The sequence below is a fragment of the Benincasa hispida genome, chromosome 1, assembly GCF_027475165.1.
Source record: "Benincasa hispida cultivar pf3 chromosome 1, pf3_genome.v1.1, whole genome shotgun sequence".
NCBI classification, from domain to species: domain Eukaryota; kingdom Viridiplantae; phylum Streptophyta; class Magnoliopsida; order Cucurbitales; family Cucurbitaceae; genus Benincasa; species Benincasa hispida.
The window spans coordinates 20,454,403-20,481,460 of record NC_143478.1 but is presented as its reverse complement, the minus strand read 5'-3'; the positions used below and the strand labels follow the sequence as shown (position 1 = coordinate 20,481,460).

At 29.8% G+C, this 27,058-nt stretch overlaps 2 protein-coding genes and 1 long non-coding RNA gene across 24 annotated transcripts; all 3 read right to left on the bottom strand.

Annotated features, from left to right (window-relative positions):
* Positions 1–746: 746 nt before the first annotated feature.
* LOC120075229 (tubby-like F-box protein 3) lies at positions 747–4,651 on the bottom strand. Its single transcript, XM_039028441.2, has 6 exons — positions 3,996–4,651; positions 2,573–2,660; positions 2,184–2,313; positions 1,898–2,077; positions 1,202–1,691; positions 747–1,068 (listed from the first exon to the last, which is right to left on the bottom strand). The coding sequence occupies exons 1-5, from the start codon at positions 4,287–4,289 to the stop codon at positions 1,220–1,222; spliced, it is 1,164 nt and encodes a 387-aa protein (XP_038884369.1). The 5' UTR covers positions 4,290–4,651; the 3' UTR covers positions 747–1,068; positions 1,202–1,219.
* Positions 4,652–12,761: 8,110 nt separating this feature from the next.
* LOC150038313 (uncharacterized) lies at positions 12,762–18,742 on the bottom strand. Its single transcript, XR_016524557.1, has 3 exons — positions 18,546–18,742; positions 18,365–18,444; positions 12,762–13,217 (listed from the first exon to the last, which is right to left on the bottom strand). It is a non-coding gene; the product is annotated as an uncharacterized LOC150038313 (long non-coding RNA).
* Positions 18,743–19,483: 741 nt separating this feature from the next.
* On the bottom strand, positions 19,484–26,115 carry LOC120087804 (uncharacterized). 22 transcript variants are annotated; one of them, XR_016524555.1, is made up of 13 exons: positions 25,924–26,115; positions 25,749–25,816; positions 25,102–25,244; positions 24,851–24,937; positions 24,630–24,676; positions 24,355–24,412; positions 23,560–23,673; positions 23,222–23,329; positions 22,780–22,891; positions 22,173–22,240; positions 21,486–21,703; positions 20,225–20,482; positions 19,484–19,649 (listed from the first exon to the last, which is right to left on the bottom strand). XR_016524555.1 is itself a non-coding variant. In XM_090307126.1 (13 exons), exons 3-12 carry the CDS (start codon positions 25,193–25,195, stop codon positions 20,251–20,253), a joined length of 1,143 nt encoding a protein of 380 aa, XP_090163252.1. In that variant the 5' UTR covers positions 25,196–25,244; positions 25,749–25,816; positions 25,924–26,115; the 3' UTR covers positions 19,484–19,649; positions 20,234–20,250. The 22 variants fall into 22 exon arrangements, 20 of the variants coding, with proteins under 20 accessions (XP_090163252.1, XP_038900674.1, XP_090163279.1 ...); XM_090307126.1 differs by having other exon boundaries at positions 20,234–20,442; positions 23,515–23,673; XM_039044746.2 differs by having other exon boundaries at positions 20,234–20,442.
* Between the last annotated feature and the right edge of the window lie 943 nt (positions 26,116–27,058).

The window sequence follows — 27,058 nt, the reverse complement described above, 5'->3', positions numbered from 1 at the left end:
ATTTGCTTTCTTAACTACAATTATACTTTATGCTCGAGTTGACAACAAAATCATTTCATTATAATTTCTCAAAAATGAAAACAGAAATTTATTTATAGTAGTCTTTCCCACCTGAAGTATTGTTATTATCTTGAGTCTATTATTATTTGCAGTAATAAAAATTTCATCCTGAAATTAATATGAACACTGAAGAACAATTTGATACAATTATTATTAAGTTTAACGTTTGCTTTGCCACTAAAGAGAGAATCATTTTCTAATTTCTAGTTGAGTTAATCCGTTTTAATCTTAATGTTTTTCAAACTAAATTAAATTTCAAACTTGTCCATGCAAAATTAAAACATCCCTTTCCAGAAAGAATGAATAATAACATAAAAATAAAAATTTAAATGGTCTTCAACGCCAACTTGAACATCACACTAGTCAAGGATAAGGTCAATAAATATATATATATATATATATATCAAAACCTAACACCAAAAACTATAAACACTACTTTCATCTATTGATTTTTAAATTTTGATCAATTTTGAAAACTAAAAACAATCCGCTTCTAAAAAGAATACAAATTTCAAAAACCAAAGACCAAATTCAGTGTTATAAGAATGGCGTGCCTCTAAATCTGCATCAACCATTGACGATTCCTTGGCCCTCACCATCATCACTAACAAAGGGGGTGGACGTCATCGAGGCAGAATCAAATGAACTCAAACACAATTAAAGATAAAAGATAAAAAAATAATAAATAATAAATCAAGCACCTAAAAGTATATAAATTATTATATAGGAATGGGGCCTCTTGGTGCATCATCGGATCATTCACAAAAGAGTTAATATATACATCAAAGAAAATAAATATTCAATGTGTACTGTAGACACAAAAAGTTACCAAAAATTGGAGATATGAGCTGTGAAATTCAAAGCCTGGCTTCCAATTAAGCCCCCACGTCTTCTTTCCGATTCAATTCAAGGGTCTCTCATGACACCATTAATTGCTAGACCCATTCATGTCCACTCAATAGCTCTTGTTGTAAGACAGAAAATCTCACTGACTGCACTAACATGATCCTGTTGATTCATTCAAGGAATCAGAATAATGACCATCAAATGTCCCAAAAGGTTAAAAATATAATTGTTTTTTTTTTAAAAAAAAAAAAAAAAAAAAAAAAAAGAAAGCTCAAATTTTAAGTTTGTGTAAAACCTGATCAGTAGAGATGTCTCATTCACAGGCGATCTTTGTGTCAAAGCTACTGAGGCAGATGGCAAAAGCTTGAAACGCTGAGATTGGATATCTGTAGTCCATCGTAAATATATCCTTTCCTACTTTTCCAAATTGAAGGATGATCTTCTCGTGTTCAGGTCCGGCAAGTCCATTTTCAGGTGAAGCAACTAACTGAAAGTTTTTCACTGAAGCAATTGTCACTCGCCCATGGAAGTTCAAACACCAACATTGGAGCTGTTCGTGCCACCGAGGCGCCTTGTTCCTAAGCACTAGAACTCCATCTTTCTGATTAGTTGAAGATCCCGATGGTTGATTGTCCGTGTGATTCGACTTTGACCAGGAAAATCTCAATGATGGAAGAAAGTCTATACGACTCGGCGAGAATTCAGTCTGTATTGGAGCCACCCCTCCTGGCTCGATTGCAGAGGCAGGAATAGCATCCATTACACAGTGCATTCTCCTTGGACCCCTGCAAGTAATACAAACCATATTAGCCTCTCAACAAGGCAAAAAAGCGGATTAGTGCGTATCTCGCTCATTCAGCACAAAGTACTACACATACAATGACGATCATTCTCTTATTGGAAGGATTTATTTATTTACTTATGCTTTCGTCATTATCAATAATACAACTCATCGCGTTCTGGAGGGGGTGTGTCACCTCCCGATACGTACCTTGAACCCAAGACGTTCAACTCATATGAGATGTGAGCCACAGGGTAGTTGCCGGCAGGAACTCTAGGCGACACTTGTTTCAGGCCCACAAGCCTAGAGGAACGACTTTTTGAAATCTTGGCTCCCGCATGAGGTGGCTGTCCATCAAAGATTGTGAACTTTGTTCCTAAAAAATTAGATCTTTAAAAGAAAAATAAATTAATATTTGAGTTAATATAAAAGCAAAAAAAAAAAAAAAAAAAAAAAGAACTGTACAGTCAACATCAAACACCTCCTGGAGCCCTACCTTAATTTTCCAACAAAGGTGCCACTTGCCTTGGACATGTCATCAGCATGCAGAGATATTATATAATCAGTGCAGGTGGCCCGTCGACACTTACGGGCAGCAAGAAGAAACTTTCCATCGTCAGCAAGTGCTGTCGCCAAAACCAAAGGCCAAAAATGAGCGACTTTATATATGCTCCCATTCCCCTTTTTCCCCCATAAAAGATCATTGTATATAATCAATAAAAATTAAAAAGGGGGTCATTATCCTTGGAAGATACAAAAGTAGCGACTAGCAAAGAAAAATCTCCTGATTAACTTTTTAAAATAATCTAGCAATTAATCGAATTAACCGCCGAAAGAATAAAGAAGGATAGTGTCAAACAACTTGCTCTAGTGACGGAAGCTTACCACTAGTCAAACTAAGGTAAAGGCAATAAGTTTGTGCGGATCGATTCCGTTTTATGAAGCAATGAAGAAGCAAATCCCTTGGACCAGGCTGCCAAGCCCAAAAAAAACATCAAGATAAGAAGGAATGTTGTGACGCACAAACTAAAATCAATTCAAATGGTAAAAGTATTGAAAATATTTACAAGATAATAGTAAAATTTTAGAACTATTAATGATAGAAACTTATAGAAGCATCTATCATTGATGGTTTTAAAATTTTGTTATATTTTGTAAATATTTTAGTTCATTTTTCTATATTTAAAAACAGCCCCTAATAATATCTCAATAATAATTAAATAATTCTTTTAGTAGTTATAGACAAATTATTCTTCCCAAAAATTAATAAACAATAAATAAGTATGTAAATTTGTGAATAGATATATATGTACGGAAGTATAGCATCATAAATTCCAGAAAGGAAATTCAAGTAGCCCAAGTATTTAATTTCTTCACCGGAAATTGGAACTGCAATAATGTACAACCTTATGAGACACTCAACCAGTTGTACCTGTATATAGAAATGAATACTAGAAAAAATAGTGAATAGCACTCTCAAAAAGTAGAAGCCAATAATTAGAGTGGACCTAAAGTATTGCAGCTAAACGTGGTCCCTAAAAAGGTAGGAATACCTATTGTTGGCAATTTTCCAAATGTTAAAATGACAAATTTGTGGAACTGGAAATATATGAGATGTTGCAAATGCCACCACTAAATCAGACCCAACTCATACTAGAGTTGAATTTTCATAAACTCACCTTATCTCCATAAGCAAATGTTATTACAGAATTATGCTGCTTATGGCTTATATACGAATTAATATACAAATTTGATATCCTCAGATAAAAATATGCACGCGGATTTCTTTATCCCAAAAAGTGAATGAATATATATATTTAAAAAAAATAATAAAAAGGGGTGCACGCTAGTTCTCTTTATATCATTAAAGAACACTTCCCAGTCCCAATCAATTCCAGCTAAACCTAAACCTAATAGAGTTTAAATACCAATAAAAGAAAGGAACTATTAATTAAATTGTTCATCTTCATCCCAAATCTTGAACTAGAAGAGTCGTTTCTAATTCTTGGAATAAGTTAACCTAGATTACACTCCACAAATATGCCCTACAGGAAAAGATAAACAGGACAACAGTTTATGTGAATCTAAAAAAGGAAAACCATAGAAGACGACTGCTAATAATGGACAATCTGAATCAACAGCCTAAGCGAAAAATAGGCCCGCTGAATTTCGGGAACAACAAAAACACAGTAGATTGAAGAGGCTTGATTAGATAATATGATTAAAACACAAAAACGAGAAATACATTTAGAAATTAGAACATAAAATCGAAAATCAACGCAATAGAATAGAGAAAAAGGAATTAAACCTGCTTGACGGAAATAGGAAACGTCAATCTGGCGGAAACCTCAGGAGTTTTAACAATCTCCTTAGTAATCCGTCTCCAACTCCGGCAAACTCCAGCGCAAGCCACTACGGTCTTCCGCGGAGGCCAAGCATTCTCAGAGCTCTCGATTCTAACCAAAACCTCTCTCAACAACTCCTGAGGCATGTAAGCCCAACAGCTCTGGGCCAAAGCGTCGCCGAGTTCGGGCGTGGATCCATCCTGAACGACGCGGCGGGACCTGGATCTCATTTCCTGAATTATACTCTTCAAAGACATGGAAAGTGAAGAGAGAGTGAGGATTTGTGAAGAAGATGGGGGAAATGAGAGGAATCTTGGAGAGGAAATTGAAGAGAACTTCCGGGAAAGGGAATGGGATATGGAAGAAGAAGAAGAAGAAGACGGCGTTGGTTTGGAAATTGGAGAAGGTAAGAATGGAGTTTTGAGGATTGTGATATGCAATGAAATGTGTGTACTGAAAGCCGAATTTTTGCCTTCCCTCACCACTGCTTTCTACTCTCTCACATTTCATAATTGTCTTTTCAATTTTTCTTTTTTTTTTTTTTAATAATTATTAGTGTATTTTCTTTTTTTTTTTCTTCCTTAAAAAAAAAAAAATCTATTACAGTCTATTACATTGGAGGAAATTTTACTCTTTTTTTTCTTTCTTATATTTGAAAACAAACCTAAACAAGGGTTTTGTGTTGAGGCCTAATAATTTAGACTAATTTGGTAACCATTTTGGTTTTTTACAATTAAGTCGGTAGACACTATAAGCACATCCAAATTTCTTCCTTTATTATCTATTTTCACCTATAGTTTAAAAAATCAAGTCAAATTTTAAGAATTAAAAGAAAGTAGCTTTCAAAAAGTTGTTTTTGTTTTTTGAATTTGGCTAAGAATTCAGCCATTGTAGTTAAGAAATATGTAAATCATTGTAAGAAACGTGGATAAAATCGCCTTAATTTTCAAAAATAAAAACAAAAAATCAAATGGTTACCAAATAGAGTCTTAGTCTCTACATTCTAAATTCTAAGTTTTGTATTTTCAAATTTGTAACTATTTACTCTATATACTTTATGATTGTCAAGAATATTATTAAGATTAAAAAAAAAAAATCTAATGTAGATTGAAAAATTAATTAGACTAAGTCGGTTCATAATAAAAATGAACATTTATTTATTTATTTTTATTACTATTATTTTGAGATTTAACACGGTGGGGACTAAATTGTTATAAATTTGGAGTATAAAGATTAAATTGTCGAAAATTTGAAAGTACTAGACTAAATCTTTACAAACTAAATTTAAAGGCCAAATTGTTGTTCTATGAAAACTCGAAGATAAAAAGTGTGTTATGAGGGTTGCCCCATGCATAGCCCAAAACTCATGAGGGACCCAAGCCAAGGAAAATCAATGCATGGGGAAACATGTCCCAACAAGAAAAAGTCAGAGTCCCAAGTTTCAGGTCGACCAATTGAATTGGTAAATATATACCAATCGAAAAATAACATTATCGTGCTCTTTGAGTGTTGCAACTACGCTGACATTGCCGGAGTTACACAAAGCACGAGTGCGTGTCAGAAGAAGGACAGAATAAATAGTCTCATTCAACGATTCCATAGGGGAAGAGTAAGTAATCTTCCAATGAGAGCTCTAAACTTTTATGTGCTTGGCTGAGTTATTCACTCTTTATACTAACTTAGGCATCAGAGTGTGATAAGCTACATCGGTGTAAGGAACTCTCGCGTAGGTCAGCTGATAAGGCGAGATCAGATCCAGAGAAACGAGCCGACGGATAAGTCCATGAGAGGCCCACAACAATGATGGACGCATAGAGTTTCTCACACTAACAGTATGTTTTAACTTTCTTCCCCCGACACACCACTAAGGTATTTAACAAGTTCTTACTCATCCCATCCTACATATCAACAATCTTCTACAAATTTTCAACCATGTCTAAACAAATTGTACTCCCAACCAAGAGATCAAAGATTTATAATCCCTCACCCACGTGGTTGAACTCTAAAACCAAAGTTTATAGCCCGCCTTATTATTATTATTATTATTATTATTATTTCAGCATTATAGAATGTGAAGATATCATATAAGGTCTAAACCCGCTATACTCAAGTTGACATATACTATTAATATGAAAAATATATAAATTTATCTATTTAAAATAGTGAAATAGTTTTTTTTCTCAAAAAAAATGAAATAGTTATTTATTAATTTAATTGCATTTTGTTATTATTTTTTCTAAAAATATCCGCGACATAAAATTTTATAGATATTTTCGTCAAACTTTTCCTAAATTTAACACTTCCACATTTGTTGTATTTGTTTGTCCTCATCTCCACATTTATTGAAATAAAATTAAAAAAGGGAAATTGATTTGTTTTGAAAAATAGAGGTTTGATCCCTAAAATTTACTCTAATTTGTTATTTGGTTTAAAGTTTAACAATTATTTTGCCTCTGTAATTTCAATAAATTTGAAATTAATTATTAATTATTAAAATTTCAGTCAAGAATTAACAAAAACAATAAAATGGTCTATTCTTATTTTTCACAAACAAAAATGATCATTTTTTAGGTTTGGAAATTTAGCTAAAATTTTTAAATAACAAATAATTTTAATTAGATAGAAATACAAAAATATATGTTTTTTTTAAATTATATTTTCTAGATAGTGAAGTAGAAACAAAATTGCCATTAAATATTCCAATGAGAGTGAGGGTTGTAGAATTTGACCACCTATTTTGTCTTTCAAAACTACTTTTGAAGATAGCTTTTGGATGACATGTAAAAATTACAATTAAGGTAATATATTTGAAAGGAAAAATAATAATTAATTGTGTAGGTAATCCATGAAAATAGACTTTGAAATTGGGAGGAAAATGAGAATGAAAAAATAACTTATAAATTAAATTGATATTTAATATCTGTTTGGTAACTATTTTGTTTTTTATTTTTTATTTTTGAAAATTAAGCCTATAAACACTACTTTCACCTTCAAATTTCGTTTAAAAAATCAAGTCAAATTTTGAAAACTAAAAAAAGTAGTTTTCAAAAAATTATTTTTGAAAGTTGGAAATTGGCTAAAAAATTAATCATTATACTTAGGAAATATACAAATCATTATAAGAAATGTGGATAAAATAGTCTTAATTTTTAAAAACAAAAACAAAAAAGTAAATGATTATCAAACGGGACTTAAATTTATTATTATATTTTTTAAAAAAAAGTGTCCAACATGTTTTACTAAAATATTTTAGGAAAAGATTGAAGTTGTTCCCTTTGATATTCCCAATCAACTTTTCAGTTTTAAAGCTTTTGTTATTTATTTTTTAAACTTGGCTTATATTTCAAACCAAAAAAAGTTTAAGATTGAATTAAGATTTGAGATACTAAGACAAACTTACTAAACTTTTGAGATGAAACTAGAAACATGTGTAATTTTAGAGCTTAAGATTATAGCTTAGTCAATTGTTTTTATATTTTTTTTATATAAAAAAAAACTACCAAATTTTAAATATTAAAAAGAATTATTTTCAAATATAAAGAAATGAGCCAACTTACTTATAGATATAGTAAATTATCACTGTCTAATAGTGATGGACACGGCTAAACATCTATATATTATGTCTATCACTGACGTATTAACATAGGTAGAGTCTATTGGCGTCCATCATCGATAAAACAATGATACTTTGTTATATTTACAAATATTTTCAATAATTTTGTCATTTAAAACAATTAGTTTAATTGGTATCTAAGAAAAATCAAAATCAAAATTTGTTTGAATAACAAAAATAAATAAATAAAATTAAAGTCTAAATGCTTTTTTTTTTTCCTTGCATCATATTTAAATGTGGAACGCGTAGGAAATTGGATTAGCAAAGCATCTAAAACATTTAAAGCTGCTCAAAAATAATATATTTAAAAACAAATGGGTGCTTAAAATTAAAAATATTTTTTTTATTAGAAAAAAAAGATATTTTAAGAGTTGGATTTAGCAATCAACAAATATTTGATTACTTATTGAGATGACATGACAACATCATCACTTTTTTCTCCTATTTACATTTTTAGGGTAGCAACAACTTGCAATCATGATTAAAGATTAAGAAGACTAAATACAACATTTATTTATCTAAACAATTTGTTTAAATTTTAACAAATTACAAATTCAATTGGATTAAAGATTAAGAAGACTAGATAGAACATTTATTTATCTAAACAATTTGTTTAAATTTTGACCAATTATAAATTCAACTGGATTAAAGTATCCTTGAACTTTAGCATTATTTTTTTAAAAAATCTCTATTCTTTCAAAAGTTACAGTATCATCTTTGACATTTTATTGACATTTCAAAACTATCTTTGAAATATAAATCTTGGATAAAATGACATTAATATGAAACGGAAATTAAAACCAAACACCATTATACCACATCGTTCCCGACCATCACCACTTTTAAAATACCACAAAATGATAATGATATTAGACATAACTTGGGACCAAACACCATCACTCAATTTCTATTAATCACCATTCTGATGAAATTTTACTTCAAAAATAGTTTTGTTTATGAAATGTCAAAGGTAATGTTAGAATGGAGACATTATTTGAATGGTGGTTGAATATATATATTTAATATAAGTTGCCAATTTTTATTTTTTATTTTTTTAAAAAGTCATCTTAAACATAATTAAAAGATTAATGGTATATTTTTGAGTAACCTAAAAGAGGTATGATATATTTTAGATTAAGATACTAATTTAGTCTCTATACTTAAAAAATTATTTAATATTAATTTTTGTACTTTCAATTGTCTAATTTTAATCCTGGTATTTTCTTCCAATCTTAAATCTAATCCTTTTATATTCATTTAATGTTAGCTTGTCAAAGTGGTAATCTAGCATTTTTCTCCCAAACTCCTTCATTATCTTGCCAAATTAAAATTATCCTAAAATTGCAACAAGAGATTGTGATCATTATTTTTATTTTTTACTTAATTTTTTATTGAAAAAAACTGCATATAAATAATTTTTAATCTAATGCTACTTTGGTCCTATACTTTTGGCTTTACTTCATTTTGGTCTATGTACTTTCAAATATTCATTTTGATATCTATATTTTCGAATATAAATGTACTTTAACGGACTAAAGTTGAACAAACTTTAAAATAGAGGGACCAATATGATATTGAACCTACTACATTTTAAAAAAGAAGATGCCAAACTTGAAACAATTTCGACCACTAATTTTATTAGTTTTGATATAGGATTGTTTTTAAATATAGAAAAATGAACCAAAATATTTATAAATATAGCAAACAGTCACTGTCTATCAGTGATAAACGTCAATATACTACTATTATCTATCACCGATAGATATTGATAAATCTATAAAGTGTATATCACTGATAGTGATAGACCGTGATACTTTGCTATATTTAATAATAATTTGACATTTAAAATAGTTTTCCTTTGATATATAAGATTTAAAACTAATTTGATTAGTTTTGAATCTTTGTAGGTTAAAATTATATACCATAACAAAATCTAATCTATATCTATATGTAATTTTGCTATGTTTTAAATATACGGTAAGTTTAGCTTATATAGTTCAACTAATTGAAGTATATATTTTTATGTAAAATGTCAAAATTTTGAACTAAAGACAACATTACTATTATTTCTTAGGAAATGAAACAATATAAATTTATGATTAGAAAAATGGAAATATAAATGCACTTAAATGGAAAAAAGAGAACACAAAGACTTGCTACCACATGCTTTTTTCTAGTTGGTAAGGATCAACCAGCTCCCACCACATAGCCCATTCATTTTTATATTGCTTGTCAAAGTGGTAATCAAGCTTTTTCTCTCAAAATCCTTCATTATCTTGTCAAATTAAAATTATCCTTAAATTGAAACAATAAATTCTTATAATTATTTTGTTTTTAACTTTACTTTAAAAAAAACAAACCTTCTTATTCATGTTGGTTAGTTTAATACTACTATAATTCTTATACTTTTGGTTCATTCTGTTTTTAACTTTATTTAGAAAAGAAAAAAACTTCGTACTAATAATTTCTACTCTAAAATTTACTTTTTAAGACCTCATATCTACTTTAAATAGTCTTCATTACTATATATGTAATTATTTGACAAATTATAGATGATTTGATTCCATACATATGCATAAAGATGATGATATGTTACTAAAATTGAAAAGTATAGAAATCAAGATGATATTTTAATCTAAAAAAAATACAAAATATAAAATGTAAATAAACAAGTTTGATTTTTTAGATGCCAAATGAGCCATTTGCGACTAATGAATCCATGCAATTTGACGATTAAAAAAGAGAATAATATGAATTTTGATTCTAAATTTGTCAAATTGTATACCATGTAAAAGGCTTCATAAACTTGTTAATTTTAATAAAACAATTTTTTTCATACAAAAATTGACAATTAAATAACTTTGATAAAACTCATAAATTTCAAGGAAAAAAAACAAATATATCTCTATAGATGTTTTTCTCTAAAATTTTATCAATTTTTTTTATCATATATATGTCTTATAACTATTACACGTATAAGTTAAAAGTTATTTTAACGATATTTAGAACAAGAATTTATTAAAATGCTATTAATGTTATATTTTTTAAAACGAAAGATTAAAATTGTAATACTCGTCTGAATTTCTAGTTTAAATTGACAAAATTGAAGGTTTAGAATTACCATGAGGTTAAAATTGACTTTTGCTTCCTTAAAGCCTTTATATATATATATATATATATTCTTTAAAGAAAAGTTTGTATCTTTATATTTGAGTTAAAGATTAAATTTTGAAAAGCATCGTCATAATTTGACTTTATTTTCCAAATAAAATAATTAAAATAACTGGGCCCACGTCAATTATGTCTCCCATTAGAATGGTCCCACAGTTAGAGGCCCACTTGTAGCCAGACTTATCTATTTGGGGTTTTTACCTAGAAGGTGTAAAGAAAACCTATGGAGTTATTTTTTGTTACTGAGATGATGTAGAATGTCTGAAATTTTAATGTCCAGAGATTTTTGATGTCTGTGTTTGGAGAAAAGAGTAATGTTGTCTGAGTTCATATGTCTATGTTTGAGTGTGCAGAGCTATTATGTCTGAATTCATATGTCTATGTTCGGTGTGCAAAGTTCATATGTCAGTGATATCTAATTTAGTTTTTTGTACTTTAAAATAATTTGCTTGTATAAACACTATGGTTTTTTTTAAAAACAAAAAATTTATAATGCAATTATTGTATCAATTCAGTTTTTTGTATTCAATTATTGTCTTTTAAATAATTCTTTATTATTGTTGTTTAAAAACAACTCAGTCAAAATATAAGATTAATCGTAAATAGTCAACAAAATACCAACATTTAAAAATAGAAAATTTAATTATAAGCCAGGGATGGACGTACCAAATTTTTTTTTCTAAAACCTTTTTCCATCTTTTAATATTAAACATATATATATATAATTTTCAATCATGACTTGAATTTTGAAAAGAGTTTTCAAAACTAAGACAAATAAAAAATTTAAATAAACGAGTGAAAGTAGTATTTATAAATTTAATTTTTAAAAACTATGGAGAACTAAAAGATTGTGAATGGTTAGTTAAATATTTTAGTGAGACATTTAAAGAAAAAAGATTGCCTTTGTCTGATTTTAGAGATTTTGTCGAGGCTTTTGTCATATATATATTCACGGATGAGTTTTCTATTGAGGTTTTATAATGAACTTTGAATAGTAGAATTTGAATATTGATGTTGTATATGAAGATTTTTTTTTTTTTTAAATAGAAATTGTGTACAAAGATTTAATCCAAAATATTGTGTTTTTTTTTTTAATGGGCATTATACAGACAAATAATTTATATACTAAGCAAATAAAAATAAAAACTTGAATGACATAATTTATAGATAATAAATTATTAATATACTCTATCACAAAACACTTGAGGAAAAAACGATATATGTGAATTGAAGGTAAAAATGGGTGCATGAAACTAAATTGAAATACCATGGTTTCTTAATAAAATGAGTATAGTGGAAAAAACAATTACACCTGACCTATAATGAAATAAACTCAATAAAAGAAAAGAGTAAAGAAATAAAAACGTAAGTGGGCCATAGGATGGAGGTGGAAAAGGTGAGAGAGTTGTTAAATGGGTTATCGTACACATGTTGAAAGAAGTGAAAAGGTGAGATAGAGTGATATAGGGGCCATATCATCTCTTCACGTAGCATATTGGGTCCCGACCCTATATTTTATAAATGTCTTACAATTTGGATTTTTTTTTTTCCAAAAATGACTTTTAGGTTAATTTTAGATAATTGTATCATTTTTCATTTATTTGTGTCCGATTTTTATATATTTTTTCTTTTTCGAAGCTACTTTGAGGAGAGAAAATACATTTATTATATAGAGAGAAAATCTATTTAATATATTTTTTCTCATTTATCAATTAGGAGAGAAAGTACATCTATTGTAATTTTTTTTTCCATTTTTCCAATTTGGAAAAAAAATACATTTAATGAAATTTTATTTTTTTATTTATGTTGATTTTTTTGACGAATTAATGGTTATTTTAAATATACCTTAGAATATTTTGACGGATTCATGGTTATTTTAAATATACCTAAAACATTTTGTTAGGTATTTGAAAATATTATAACTAATATATGAAATATTCTACAGTTTATAAATTAGAGATTGACTCAACGTCTGACATAAATCACAGTATAAACCAATATACAGTATAAATATTCATAAATTTAATTTACACAACAGTATACATATCATAATACATGAAGTAAAAAAAACACTCTCATTTATATCAAATAAACGATATATATATATATCAAATTTCCTATAGAAGCTAAAAAGAATACATATATATCACAGTATATATAAAAAAAAGGAAAAAATAAAATTAAAAGTTGAATCGAGTCTGCCGTTTGTCTCCTCTGAGTCCGCCGTCACCACTCATTTGCTCTGAATCCATCATTGTCGTTCGTCCACTTCGAGTCCACCATCGCTATCTTATCGTCCCGTGCTCACCTCGTCGCCAGATCGTCCCATGCCATCCGTCTCCCGCTCGTAACTCACACCGTCGGAAGGAGAAACGAGATGGAGGGAGGAGTAAGAAATGATCTTGAAGCATGGGGGAGAGAATATATGCATAAAGGAGAGAATAATATATAAATAACGTATGTGAGGGTTAAATTGTAATTAATAATTGATATTAGTGAAAATAGGAAACCAAGTCTTTTTTTTATTATTAATTAATAACATAATATGGGTATATTTTTAAGGCCTTCTAGGTAGAATCTCTATCTATTTAATAGGGGTTTGCTCCAGGGATGTTTCCTAATTCAATAGCTTAGGAGTGCACAGTTTCGAAATCAAAAGTTTAAGAATCAATTATTCCTAGAAATTTTATTTCAAGTGTCCAAACATGAACTTGATTTCATATTCATGGACGAAGACCTTCTTTAAGACTTCTTAAATGTTGCAATCCTTTATTTTTTTTCGTTAAAATAAGATGAAAATTGATGTAACAACTAATGTGTAAGAATTTAGGTTAAATAATAAATTTAGCTACTAAAAGTTAGAATTTAGTCCTATAATTTTAAAAGTTATAATTTATGGTTGATCAAAGCTCATATGTCTATATGATTTGATAAAATTATCATAAATAGTCATTACCATATACACTAGTTAGGAAGATTTTATCAAATTATATAAACCATTCTAATTTGCTTCAAGTCATACGGGCCTAAGTTTGTAATTTAACAAAATTTGAAAAACGTTTATAATATCATCTACAACATTCTTTATCTTAAATTGGAGAGGCAACTAATATGCAAGATTAGTAAGGTGAATGATTTTAACGATAATTTTTATAGATGAAATAAACGGTAATAATCTCAATCTTTTATATCATTGTCAATAAACAATAAGGTTGTTTTCAGATATAGTAAAATAAGTCAACTTAGTTACAGATATAGTAAAATGTTACTATCTATCAATGATAAACAACGATAGACATCTATTAGATCTATCAATGTTAGTCTGTTAGGATAGACACCGATAAATATAAATAGTGACATTTTGCTACATTTAAAAATTCTCCAAAATTTTTGTCATTTAAAACAACTACCCTAAATAATATCGCCCACATCTTTTGATTCTTACACAACATTTAATTAATCAATTTTCATCTTTCAGTTTAACGAAAAAGATATATTTTTAAAAAAATTTATAGCTGGAAGTGAAGTTTTTTAAACAAATTTAATGTTGGAGGGTAAAAACTCAACTTTTTAAATATAGGGCATAATTGAAATGTAACAAAGTTTAAGGAAATCTTTGAATAATTTCCGGTTGATAAAATCAAAAGTTCCCCTTTTGTTTTAGAAAAATAAAGAAAACAACCAATGACATTTTTTTTTTCATTTTAGAAACAAAAAATACCCATAATCCGTTTAAGGTAAAGTTCCATTAAAAAGCGTTTTTTTGCTTGGTAAAACTTTTTTTTCCTTATCTATATATATATATATATATATATATATATATATAAAGCACTCTGTAAAAACTTTTTGATATACGAAGTTTTCGTGTGGTTAATCATAAGTTGCCATCCAAGCACAAAGGAATACATTCGATTAAGATAATGTTCTTTTATATAAAAATCTTAAATTCGGAATCTTTCTTTGATTTGCTAAGAAATTCAACGACTTTTTTTTTGTTTTTTTTTTTGAGACGTTGCTTCAGCATTTATCCATTAATCAATTGTTTATACATACAACAAAAATAATGTAACCAATATACAGTAAAACCACAAAATCAATTTTTTTTTTGTTTGAAGGTTCAAATAAAAATAAAATATTTTTTTTAAAAGAAAAATCATTTCGCCTTTGGAACCATGAAAAATAGTGCATACTGAAATGTCAAAGATTTGTCAAATAGATTTTTCTAGATGGCCAGTCCTCGTATTACGGCAACAGCGAACCAGTGGGAGATATTTTTAATTTAAAAAGACAAACAGAAGATTTTGGAACCATTAATTTTATTATTCATTCAGAAAAAAGGAAAACGTGATGCAAGAAACATAGAACTTCATTACCATTTTGAATTAATCAACTTGCAAACAATTACATCAATATTTTACTGTGGTTCAGCTTTAAAGATCAAATATTTGAGTTTTTTTTTCTTTTTTTTCTTTTTTTTTTTCTTTTTCTTTTTGGGATAATCGCAATGGAACAAAACAAAGGAAATAAAAGATGATAAAAAGATTTGAGATTCGTTGACCGTTCTTATTACTAAAGTGGTTTTTATGCTTGAAAATTTATATTTAATGATAACTTGATAAAACATAATACACCATGCTCAATTCAACCTCAACCAGCGCTTTGACGAGGCATTTAGGAGTTGTCTCCATCTTTTTTTTTTCCCTTTTTTTTTTTTTCCTTTTTTAAAAAAATTCTTTTGGCATTTTTGTTTCTTCCAATTTGGAAGATTCAGGGAGAAGTTAGGTTTCTAAGTTCCTATAATTAATAGTGGTTTTTTTGTTCCTGATCTCTTGAAGGGGGCTTTTCTTTGGGAAGTTAAAAATAAATAAATTAAATTTAAGAAAACGTGCTGTTTTATAAGAACTCATAAAAAAAAAGTGGTTGTTTTTGTTCCCAACCTCTTCAAGTTCTTACAAAATAACACGTTTTTTGAAAACGAGATCGACTATCGAGATTTAATTTAAAAAAACCAACTTATTGGTTTGGACATTCTCGATATCTCAACCATTTTCCAATGAGATTCGATTAATTTTTTCAAATATTATATAATCTCCCCAAATCTTATACCAAACCTTATATATTTATAATTTTTTTTGTAATTAACTTATCTTTACTAAATATTAAAACGTAGTGTTTCAAATATTTAGTCAATTTATGTTTTCACAATTATATGAATTTTCAAACTTTCAAATTACCAATTATATTGATATCAAATGATCGCACTTTAATTTTTAAAATTTCGGAAAAGATTAAATTTTGCAAAAAGAAAATGTAAGATGAAAAATATATAAAATTTCGATATTAATCTCAGAAAAATTAACACCAAGATTGTATATATCTGAACTGACAAATTAACACCAAGATTCTATATATTTCTCATATTTTGCAAAATTTGTTTTTTTAAAAAATTTCAAAATCACAATTCAATCACTTAAAAACTATTTGGATAACTAAAAAATTCAATATAATTGTGAAATAAAAATTGGGCTAAATATTTAAAAACTTACATAAATATTTGATATAATATTTGGTTGAATTTGTAAAAATTTTGAAAATATATAAGATTTTGGAAGACCGTATAATATTTGAAAAAATTAACCGAATCTTGATGTGTAATGGCCGAGATGTACTAAGAAGGCCCAAATCAATAGATAAGTTAAAAGAAGTTGATTTCTAAATCTCAATGACAAATCTCACCCAAGATATTAGTTTTGAAGAGTGAACTTGAAGAGGCTATTTTTTACAATTTCCCCTCATATTTTTACCTAATCATTTTTTTTAAATGTCGTTTTTTAATATTTTACTCAAATATACACTTGAATTCCAACCCAATTTTCGAAAACAAAATCAAATTTTTTAAAAATTATTTCTTTCAATTTGGTTTCTTAAAGCAATTTCCAAAAGTAGGTAACAAAAGTGTTGGTGAAAGTAGGATTTATAAATTTAGTTTTCAAATTAAATACTTCTTAAACGCAAGGACCTATTAGACACAATTACAAGTTCACTTTAAAATTGAAAGATCAAATAAACATAAACTTAGAAGTTATCGATTAAATTTGTAATTTAACCGAATATTTGTACAACCATGACAATTTAAATTTAGTTAAAGGTCCAAATTCTAAATCCGATTTACCCAAACCTAGCATTTAATCATCTATTGTGTTTGGGACGAAAACTATTATAATACTATAATAAACACCTCTTGTTACCGTAAATACTAATTTGTATTCCCCAATTAGCTATAGTCAACACTATTTTAAAACCCTCGTTTGCTACAATATTAACTATTTACTACAGTTTTTACTATTTTACATTAATCATTTTTTTTTTTTTTTTTGCTATAGTATTTGCTATTTCCTTCTCAAACTAAAATAGTTTCACCTCAAACACATACGATTATAACCCATATTAAACAATCTACTCCCAAATACAAACTATAATAATCTAGGACTAATAATCAACTCCCTACTCAAACACCCCAGTAAATTATAGGCCAAACATTTGATTCACAGATTGAATATTCTATAACCTAAAATTTTAAAGTCAACGCCTATACTTAATCCAAGAACTACGACCACAAAATAACACTAACATTTAAAACTCCCCTCTCAAACAACCTCGTCAACATTTTTCTGTGTCATAAATCCAAATAATAGAACGATTGGCTCAAAATCGATCCCTTCCTAAAATTTCAAAGCTTGACTTTAGTTTTTTAAAATTAAACTTATAAATACAACTTCTATCTATAGATTTACTTGTTTTGTTATCTACTACCTAACAATGTTTTCAAAATCCATGTCAAGTTGTGAAAACTAAAAAAAAATGTTATATTTAAAAACTTATTTTTGTTTTCAGTATTTGGCTAAAAATCACATGTTATCATAACAAAGATGACACTATTGTAATTAAATTTTGTGAAAAGCACAATTTCCAAACCAAAAAACAAACTTTAGTAACCATTTATCTTTTTACTTTTGATTTTCGAAAATTATATTTATCCACATATTTCTTTGTTTTGTTATCCATTTTCTACTAATGTTTTAAAAAATCAAAGCAAATTTTAAGAACTAGAAAGAGTAACTTTTAAAAACTTATTTTTGTTTTCAAATTTCGACAAAAAATTTAAGACCCCGTTTAGTAACCTTTTTTTTTGTTTTTTAAAATTAAGCATGTGAACACTACTTCCTACATCTAAATTTCTTCCTTTGTTATCTATTTTTCTTCAATGGCTTAAAAAACCAAGCAAACTTTGGAAATTAAAAAAGTAGCTTTCAAAAAGTTGTTTTTGTTTTTCAAATTTGGAAAAGATGCAAATAATTGTAAAAATGTAAATGAAATAGGCTTAATTTTCAAAACAAAATAATTACTAAATGGAATCTAAGTGTTTCTAGAAGAAATGTCAAAAACGAAAACAAACATAATATTTTTTTAAAAAAAAATTGCTACCAAACAAGACCTAAGAGATTATTGGAGACCTAAATTTTTTTTTCAGATCACAGAAACTCGAACCTTTGGCAGCAAACGGCATTTGCCCAAGTAAAACTGGTAGTCTGGTAGAGCCCTAGCCAAGTAGCTTTCAAAAGTTTGCCCTGCATGATGGGAAAGAGACGAGAATGGCATCACATCAAATTCAAGTTCACATGTTTGTAAAACCAAATCAATTATGTCTAGCAAAAGACGAAAGACTAACCAGTGACAAAAATGGAAGATATTTCTTCTTCTTTTTCCTCCGCATTGAAATATCAGCCATAAATGTTGGCCAGTAACGCGGAGCATATGACAATTGGTGCGAAAAGTCTGTGTTGCTGTCACCGCACCACACTATTTCATGCCTAATTTTGCTGTTGCTGAGTGTGGCTGGCTGGCTGGCTAGTGGCAAGAGGCCTGCTCCTAAGATTTTCCACTTCATTTTGAATAGAACAGACTCGCACTAAATTTCCACCAACTTACTCCAAAAAGTCATTCTAGAAAATTAAAGCCACCCACCCACGCCCACCCCAAAATATCTGGAAATTTAAGCACTCAATCATCTTATCATACCTTAACTAGTTGATGCACGATAGGATACTAAGAAAATATTTCTATGCCCTAAACAAGAACATTTTAATGGGTTTACTGACTTTGTTTTTTCTAACTAGGCATACTGTATCTTGTCGAAAACTCAGTCCACTCCCTCCAATCTTTGAGAAGACTTTGTTTACACCAAGATCAACTCCAGGACAAGAAACTCTTAAAGCTTTTAAATTCTCAACGTGTCATGGTGAGTTTAGTTCAATGGTTATTGGTATGAACTTCTTTAGAAGCCAAAGATTTGATGCCCCATCTCAACAATTGTTGTACTAAAAAAATCTCAACGTAGAAACTTTAACCTAACCAAGAATCTACCTTCCAAAGAAAAGAGAACAAATCAATTAAGATTTTAATTCCTTCAGCGCTATTACTGTCAGCTAATATATGTATATCTGCACAGGATTTCTACCTGAGATTCCAGAAAAGAAGTACTATTCAAGGACTTAATATCTTCTGCTGAAGATCAACAAATACAGAAAATTAAAGTGATGGTATATGAAATGGCTGAAGGGCAGTTTTACACTTTGCAGTGAATAGAAGAGATTAAATACAAAGAAAGAATGAATAATTTTAAACAATTTTCATTGCCAATATCAAAATACAGAATCTTGGTCCTAACCTCAAGTTTTAGGGTTAATTACATGTACCACTGTGCCTACAAAAAAGTGCCACCAAGACTTCTATACAACAGGGATACTTCTGTTTGGCTGTTGTCTAGTCTATCCTGCAAAATCATGAATAATAATAATAAGCATTTTCCTCTCCTTATTAGATTTAACATTAATGTCACAATCATGAGGATGTGAAAGATAGTGAATATCTTGATTAAGATAATCCTAAGTAATTAAGGGGGTTGGATACCTACTTTTTTACCAAGACCAAGCCAGATTACCATGTAATATCTTAACTTCCTCTACCCCTCTATTGTCTACCAAGAAACCTGTTTCTACTTATTAATATGACCCTAATATACTCTTTACAGATAGTAACACTAATTTCACTCTCAAAAGAATGTAAAGATTTCATCATATGGGCACACTAACTTAATTCTTTTTAACATTTTTTTTTTTCCATTTAAAAAGAATCCTTAAAAGAATGGTGAGAAACAAAATTACTTTCAATTCAGGGAGTCATAGGTACATCCAAATCAAGTCCATTGTGCTATAAGTTCCAGTCATAGATTCGCGTGACACCCAAGCTTTGCAATTTTTGGTCTTAAAGAGTTACTAACAACATTGTCACAAAACGAGGAAATCAATTAAAGGGGGCAATAAATTTGAAAATTACATCAAGCAATACCTGAATTACCTTCAAAATAGTTAGGTCTAGCCTTCTAGGTAGATAGTCTTTTTTTGTGTCAATTCAACTGGAGCAATCTGTGGCCATGCAACACTGCTGCCAATGACAAACTTATTTGAGGCACCACTGGCAGGCAGACATTTCCCGGATGAGAATATGGTCAGATTATGGTCAGATTTCCATGCAGAGGTTAAGGGCTGAGTCGGCTGACTATCCATCTGTTTTCCAAGGAAGAGCGATTGTTTTACATCAGTCATCCTGATCACAAATTATGCAAGCTGATGCTCAGGTAAAATTTAACAATTAGTGCAACATAAGATTATCCTAGATGAACATAATAATATGTGCAACAATGCCATTTAACAAACATTATAGATTAAATGCCTATACGTACGTCATAGTCAAGTGAAATTTGTGGGGCAAGGGGTGCTACAGGCTGACTTTCTATAACCACAAGCCATATGATTTCCTTCAGACAGAAGATAAATCATGCGGGACACAACAGCAGAAAGTACATCCATCCAGCAATGCTGGAAACTATTTTTCAAGCAGAGTGACCTTGTCCAACATGTCTGAAATACAATTTAAAGTTCCTTTTTTTATTACTTTTTCAATCTTGGAGACACTCGCAAAGACGTGTTTGAAGAAATGCAGAAAAATATTTCCAAAAAATATGAATTTATTATCAAGACTAGAGATATTTATCTTGAAAACTAACATATAAATAAATAGATTTCACTCAATAAAATTTAATAAAGTAGTGGGAGAATATGTGAAGATGATGTTTAAGATGCAACTTTCTTTTCAGTTTTCCCTGAAAAGGAATGCATTATGTGGGGCAATGGCGTTCTGTTGGAAAATTTTCTGTCCATGAAGCAATATAAATTACTTTACAATGTCAAAATTTGCTTGAAGACTTGAAATTGAATGGATAAGAATACAAGTCTATCTTAACTGCTTTAAAATATATAATTCAATATGTTTGAATGCATTCACGTGCAAAAATATAATTTGTCCCTAAAATGCTCTTTATCTGTGTCTATGCTTCCAAATCAAAGAAAAACTGCCTTTAAGTCAATACATAAGACTATGTCAAACAAAACCATCATGGAAAAGGAGGGAAAAAAAGAGAGGAAAAAAAACGTCTGTTGACTATGCAAGGAAGTCCATGTTTTTACTACATAAATGAATGACTCAGAAGACCGAGAAACCATTACATAAAAGATAGAGAGGGACCATTGAAAATAATAGAGATAGATACCTTATTTCCAATAATATCACTTGTTTGCTCTTGAGACGACTCCTCCTGGGAAGTATTGTGAAATAGTTTTATATTTTCCTTAGTCATTTGATGATCTACCATATTACAAATTTCCTTGCTAGAAGCAACAGCCTCCCAGTAAAGATAACCAAGGGCCGAACGCAAACGGTTATTTCTTTGAGAGTAATATATTTTACTTGCAAGGGGAAACGGAACATCTGGTGGACAACATCAGAAAATTGTCATCAAGCAAAACAAAAGACATGCAGGAACTTAAGAGAAAGAACTAAAACATAGTCAGTAATTCTAAACATCTCTAAAGGATGTAATCAGAAGACTAAGAAATTTCTATTCACAATGAAAGATGAGTTTCCAGTATCCATCAACATTCGTTTATGAACATCAGAAAATTTATAGAAGCTACTAACTCAAACTAAATTTGATTTCAACTGCTGGTGCTGAGATACACGCATGAGTATATATGCAGCTAATATTTCAAGTTAAACGGATCTTAGCCTAAAAGGCAACTAAGAAAGCTCTGTAAGTTGCAAAAAGTATGCTGCTCTCTTCCAGCGAGTACTATGCTTTATTTACATATTTCTAGCTATGTTCTAACATTTACACACATTATGCTTAAGAAATGACAAACAAGGAGGGGAAACGGGTCTCAGGGGCATATTTTCTCACTTCTAATTTTTGTTTTAGCTGACGATGGTTCTAAATCAGATGCCAGTAACAGCCCTTCACCAGTTATCCTACAAGAACATAAAAGTGAATCATATACTTGATGACCATTTCTCAACAAATGGCTGCAAATTATGACATCTTTCATTAATCTAGATGCCCAAACATCAGAAAAACATAAGCACCCCTAACAGGAAATACACCTTTCCAGCTCATGGATAACAAGGCTTACCATAACTGATCAGAATGATCTAATGTTAGCAGAAAATTGCTAACAAGGAGATGCAACAACTTGAAACAGAAAGTACACCAAGAAAAGAACTTGAAAAATCTTCGTATCTTGGCAAAACCAAGTACAGAATGTTCCCCCTCCCAAAAATATATATATAGATATACATTAAAGAATGAGAAAAAGGAAATTCAAGGATACAAGCTCCCATAAAAAGTGAAAAGAACAAGTTGCCACAACCAAAAACTATAAAACCAGAATAAAACATTGAAGAAAAAATTTTCCCAAGATAATAGGAAGTTTTGTACACAATATAATTGATAACAGATCATAAAACAACGAAATTCCCTTTTTTAAGAAAAAAGATGGAGAATTGTATACAATTTGGACCGCTTTGTCGAAGGATGTATCAGACTAGCTGCATGGTCTACAACATCAGAACAGACTCCTGTATCATCATCCAGTATAGTTGCCACAGTACAAGTTGAATTTCCTGAAGGAAAATAAATCGTATGAAACAACTTGTCTAAGCCATTGTAATAGGAAGGTTGAGAAATAATTAAATTATAGTTTCCCTAGTATGTTGTTGTTGCTCAGCAATGGCATGCCAATTAAATTTGATTTGAAGACCGGCTCATCTCTTAAATTTAAATAACAATTTGATCCCTTAAATCACTAGAATTGAAACGTGTATTTATTTAAGCCAACATGTGTGTGTGGGCGCGCTCTCATGCCCTCATAAATCCTAAATAAAAAAAAAAAATAGAAAATAAAAAAATTAAAAGATAGCACAAACACAAACTATGGATAAAGGAGGATCTACTTTTTGTCAACTTGACCATTTCAAATTGGTTATTAATTGGAAATGCAGGTGCAACAGAATAGTTAGCATATGTTGATTCAGACCCTTCTTTCTCCACAGCTGATATATCTGGGACAGATTAAGAACTAAGAAAAATGTAAACCTAACAACACGTTTAGCCTGCACCTAGAAATCATGAGAGAGAGAGGGGGGGATGAGGCTCATAAACTTCATTTAATAACTTTTCTCAAATTCAGCACAAACTCAGGTATGAAAGAGACAAGAAAAACAGGAAGGACAAAAGAGAGAGGTACATCTTCCAATTAGAAACAGGAAATAAATGACATGTAGAAGGATACTAGCATCAACAGGTAGTATCTTTTTCTTCTCCTTCCTTGAGTGTTTTCTATGACCCATCCCACCATCAAGGTCCATTATAGTTCCTTGTCCAAAGCCTAATGACCTGCAAAGTTCTGGTAAAATGATATGAAGCTAACTCAGGAAAGCATCATGTCCAACCTAATACATACAAGACTTTACGACGTGGAATCCTGACAATAATTTTCAAATTCCATTGGTCCAGCCAAGAGTAAAGTTTTTTTTTTTCTAGTACACCCAAGTGTAAAGTTAAACTAACAAAATATAGTGCAAGCCTAATACTGAATACCTCAACAACCATAATATAAGGTAGGATTCATAGGGTAAAAATTAACTATAGACAGGAAAGAACAGATCAAAAAGCACGAGGCAAGTTTGGACTAGGATTGATATTACCAAAAGCTTTGGCTCAGAGTACAAAATGACCACGAACAAAATCATAATAAGATTCTTTATAATAAAACAGAATTTATCACAACCCAAACAAGTATGGATGGAATCCCAATAACGTTCAAAATCAAATAATAATTCTTCAAATGGGAACAAACACTATGAATATGAAATCTGACCATAATACAAGCATAGACACCAATCTTATGCTGCGTGTTGATGTCAACATTGGACACAGATACACTAAGATGTAAAAAAGAGTAGCACACATATTTCAGACCACAACAGACAATAAACGTAAAGAAATTTCACATAATTTGATTGCAGAGAACCAGAAACATTGAGTGCCCCATCCACAAAAAAAAATAAAGAAACAAATAACAAACCTGAATGAATGATATATTGGCTGGCCTTTACTGGCTTCTTACAAATATTGCAGCAAACCTACACGGTCAAATAAAAGGAGAGAAAAGGTAAATTCAAATGAATTAGGAAACACGATATAGTAGATTATTGTACACTGGATACACCTAATCCAAAAAGGTAACAAAAGCTGTGAAGTAATAAAACGATCTGAAAAGGACCATCTTTGCTTCATCGTACATCTTGTAAAAATGACAAAACATTAAATAGACAAACTACAAATGTCATCAAACCTTACCAAGTTCAGAGGATCAACCATAGGCTTCAAACCAAAAACGTGCATATCTGCAAAATATAGTCAACAAGCTGCTTCAGAAATCAAAATGCCAACTAACAAAAACATCATACTCATCCCACAGTACCATATGCCTATGGTCAAAGAGAATATTCATTTGTAACTAAAAAATAAAACATCCAACACTTTACCGTGCAATAACTAAAGTGGGATTAGGTACACACCTTCCTCGTCAATTAAATTTGCTTCATCTGCATCACGAAGTTCTCTGCAGATAAATTCAGAAGCAAATTTCTGATGACCAACTTCCTCTGTCCAATAGTAAAAAGGGCATTAATTATGACTCTGTATGATTGATGATATGTAACTAAGAAGATGACGTTATTCCTACAATGATCAATCTAACCAATAATGACTTCTGACAACCAGAAAAACAGCAACATTAAAAATAGAAAAACAAATACAGAACTTATACCTCTCGGTTTACCTGCAATACTTCGAGAGAAACTCCCAGCAGCCAGAAGCCTTGTCATCACTGCCATCCTCCCATTTCCAACTGAGCATACCATTGAGACTAGGAAAATGTATTATGTACGGGAAGGAAGATGTTCTACACCGCTGGGAACAAAAACATCTTCATGATCATTCTTTAAAAAATAAAAGATAAAAAGTGAGACGAACACACCGGCATTGCTAATTTGCCACAAACAACAGAATCACTTCATCGTTGCTAAATTACACTGGAAATAAAGATCTAGAGAACTAGACTAAATATATTAATTTATTTTTTTTAAAAAAAAAAACGGCAGTGCTCAGCCGGGAAAAACACCAACTAATTAATCTAACTATAGAACTCGTTCAACACCAGAATCATATGATGACTCGCTAAACTTTTCATAATACGAACAATCAGTCGACATGCAATACAAGCAAAATACACAAATACTCAATCGAACAAACAAAGCGACATAATACAACAAAACAAATGAGTAAACAGGGGAAAATCATACCAGAATATGTAATCAGAAGCAGCGAAAACCCAAAAACAAAAACAAAATTGATAAAAACAAAGCAGGAAACGAGCATTAAAAAATGAGGAAACGGCTGTAAACCGCGACTAACCAGCACGAAAGCTCCTCCAATCATGCAGGCGCGTGAAACCGGTGAGAAGGCGGAGAAATTCGAATCAACTGCCGAAACGAAGTTAGAGAAATTTGAGAGAAATGCTGCGGAAGTGAAGGGCGAAGAGGATGAAGAAGATGAGAAAAACAGTGAAAGGGGAAAGAGGAAACCCTACGGAGGAAGCAATACAGAGAGAAAAGAGAGAGCGGGAATTTTTCTCTCGTCTCTCTCTCTCTTTTTTCCTCTGTGTTTTTGGTTTTCTTATCTGAAATATTTGAACCGGAAGAGAGTGTTTTCTCTCTCGCCGCGCAAAGAGAAGAAAATGTGAGGTGGCACTGGCAACTGCCAAATCAGAAAGAAGTTCGTCGCCATTGATTTGATAGATTTTTTTAAAAAATAAACATATTATTTTGATTAGTGGATTCTTTTTTTTATTTTATAACATTGGATTTGAATATGGAGTTCATTAGTTAGGTTGAAAGATTTGTTTAGACCCAACTTAATTATTGGGATGCTAAATTTCTTCAATCTAAATAATCTTTATTAAAAAATGACTCAATCCAATCCAACCATGAAATATTTGGGGGTTATTTATTTAAAATTTTGTTCTAAAAAGAAGTAAAACTTAAACATGTAAAAATATAATTTAATTATTTCTATATATTGAATTAAGATTAACATCTCAATTTCAATTTATATAGTGCAAATTTTTTTTTTCTAAAATGCAAAGAAAATACTTTTAAGGTTGTTGAATAACAAATTATTCAAAAAATATTGAAATTAAAATCATATAAATAATCGTGTTATAAGTAATAGAAAATATATTTTAAAGTGGTTCGGATTGATTTAAATTATATTAGGTGAATTCATGAACCAACTCAACCTATAAAATTTTCATTTATTTGAACCCAACCCAACTCACACGATTGGATTGATCGGTTTTGTCAAGTAATCGGATTTTTTGAACACCTTTAATTTTGAATTTTGATAAATATACTTTTTTTTATTTACTAAATAAAACAATTAAAATGAAAATTGTGGAATGGGCTTTATTGAAAAACAAAAATTATGGGGAAATATTTTTTTGATCCTTGAATTTTTAAGAATAAATGCTCTTGACCCCTAACTTAAAATGGGTTTGAAAAGTCCTCGACTAATAAATGTAACAAATTTAAACATAAAATTAATTAAAAATATGATACGGTGAGATGACTTGAAAAAAATTATTTTTTAAAATATTTATCACTTCTCTCTCTTCACTCTCCTCTTTTTTCTTCTTCTCTCTTCTCCTCTCTTCCATTTCCATCTCT

What these genes read in the sequence shown, in the direction of transcription:
- LOC120075229 (XM_039028441.2), bottom strand. Translation starts at nt 4,289, where the DNA reads ATGTCTTTGAAGAGTATAATTCAGGAAATGAGATCCAGGTCCCGCCGC. An exon ending in TTACCTTAGTTTGACTAGTG is followed by an intron (nt 2,314 to 2,572) that starts GTAAGCTTCCGT and finishes TTTTGGCGACAG; the next exon opens with CACTTGCTGACGATGGAAAG. An exon ending in ACCTTTGTTGGAAAATTAAG is followed by an intron (nt 2,078 to 2,183) that starts GTAGGGCTCCAG and finishes TTTCTTTTAAAG; the next exon opens with ATCTAATTTTTTAGGAACAA.
- LOC120087804 (XM_090307121.1), bottom strand. Translation starts at nt 25,772, where the DNA reads ATGATTGGAGGAGCTTTCGTGCTG. An exon ending in TGGTTGATCCTCTGAACTTG is followed by an intron (nt 24,413 to 24,629) that starts GTAAGGTTTGAT and finishes TTGACCGTGTAG; the next exon opens with GTTTGCTGCAATATTTGTAA. An exon ending in TCGACAAAGCGGTCCAAATT is followed by an intron (nt 22,241 to 22,779) that starts GTATACAATTCT and finishes ATGTTCTTGTAG; the next exon opens with GATAACTGGTGAAGGGCTGT.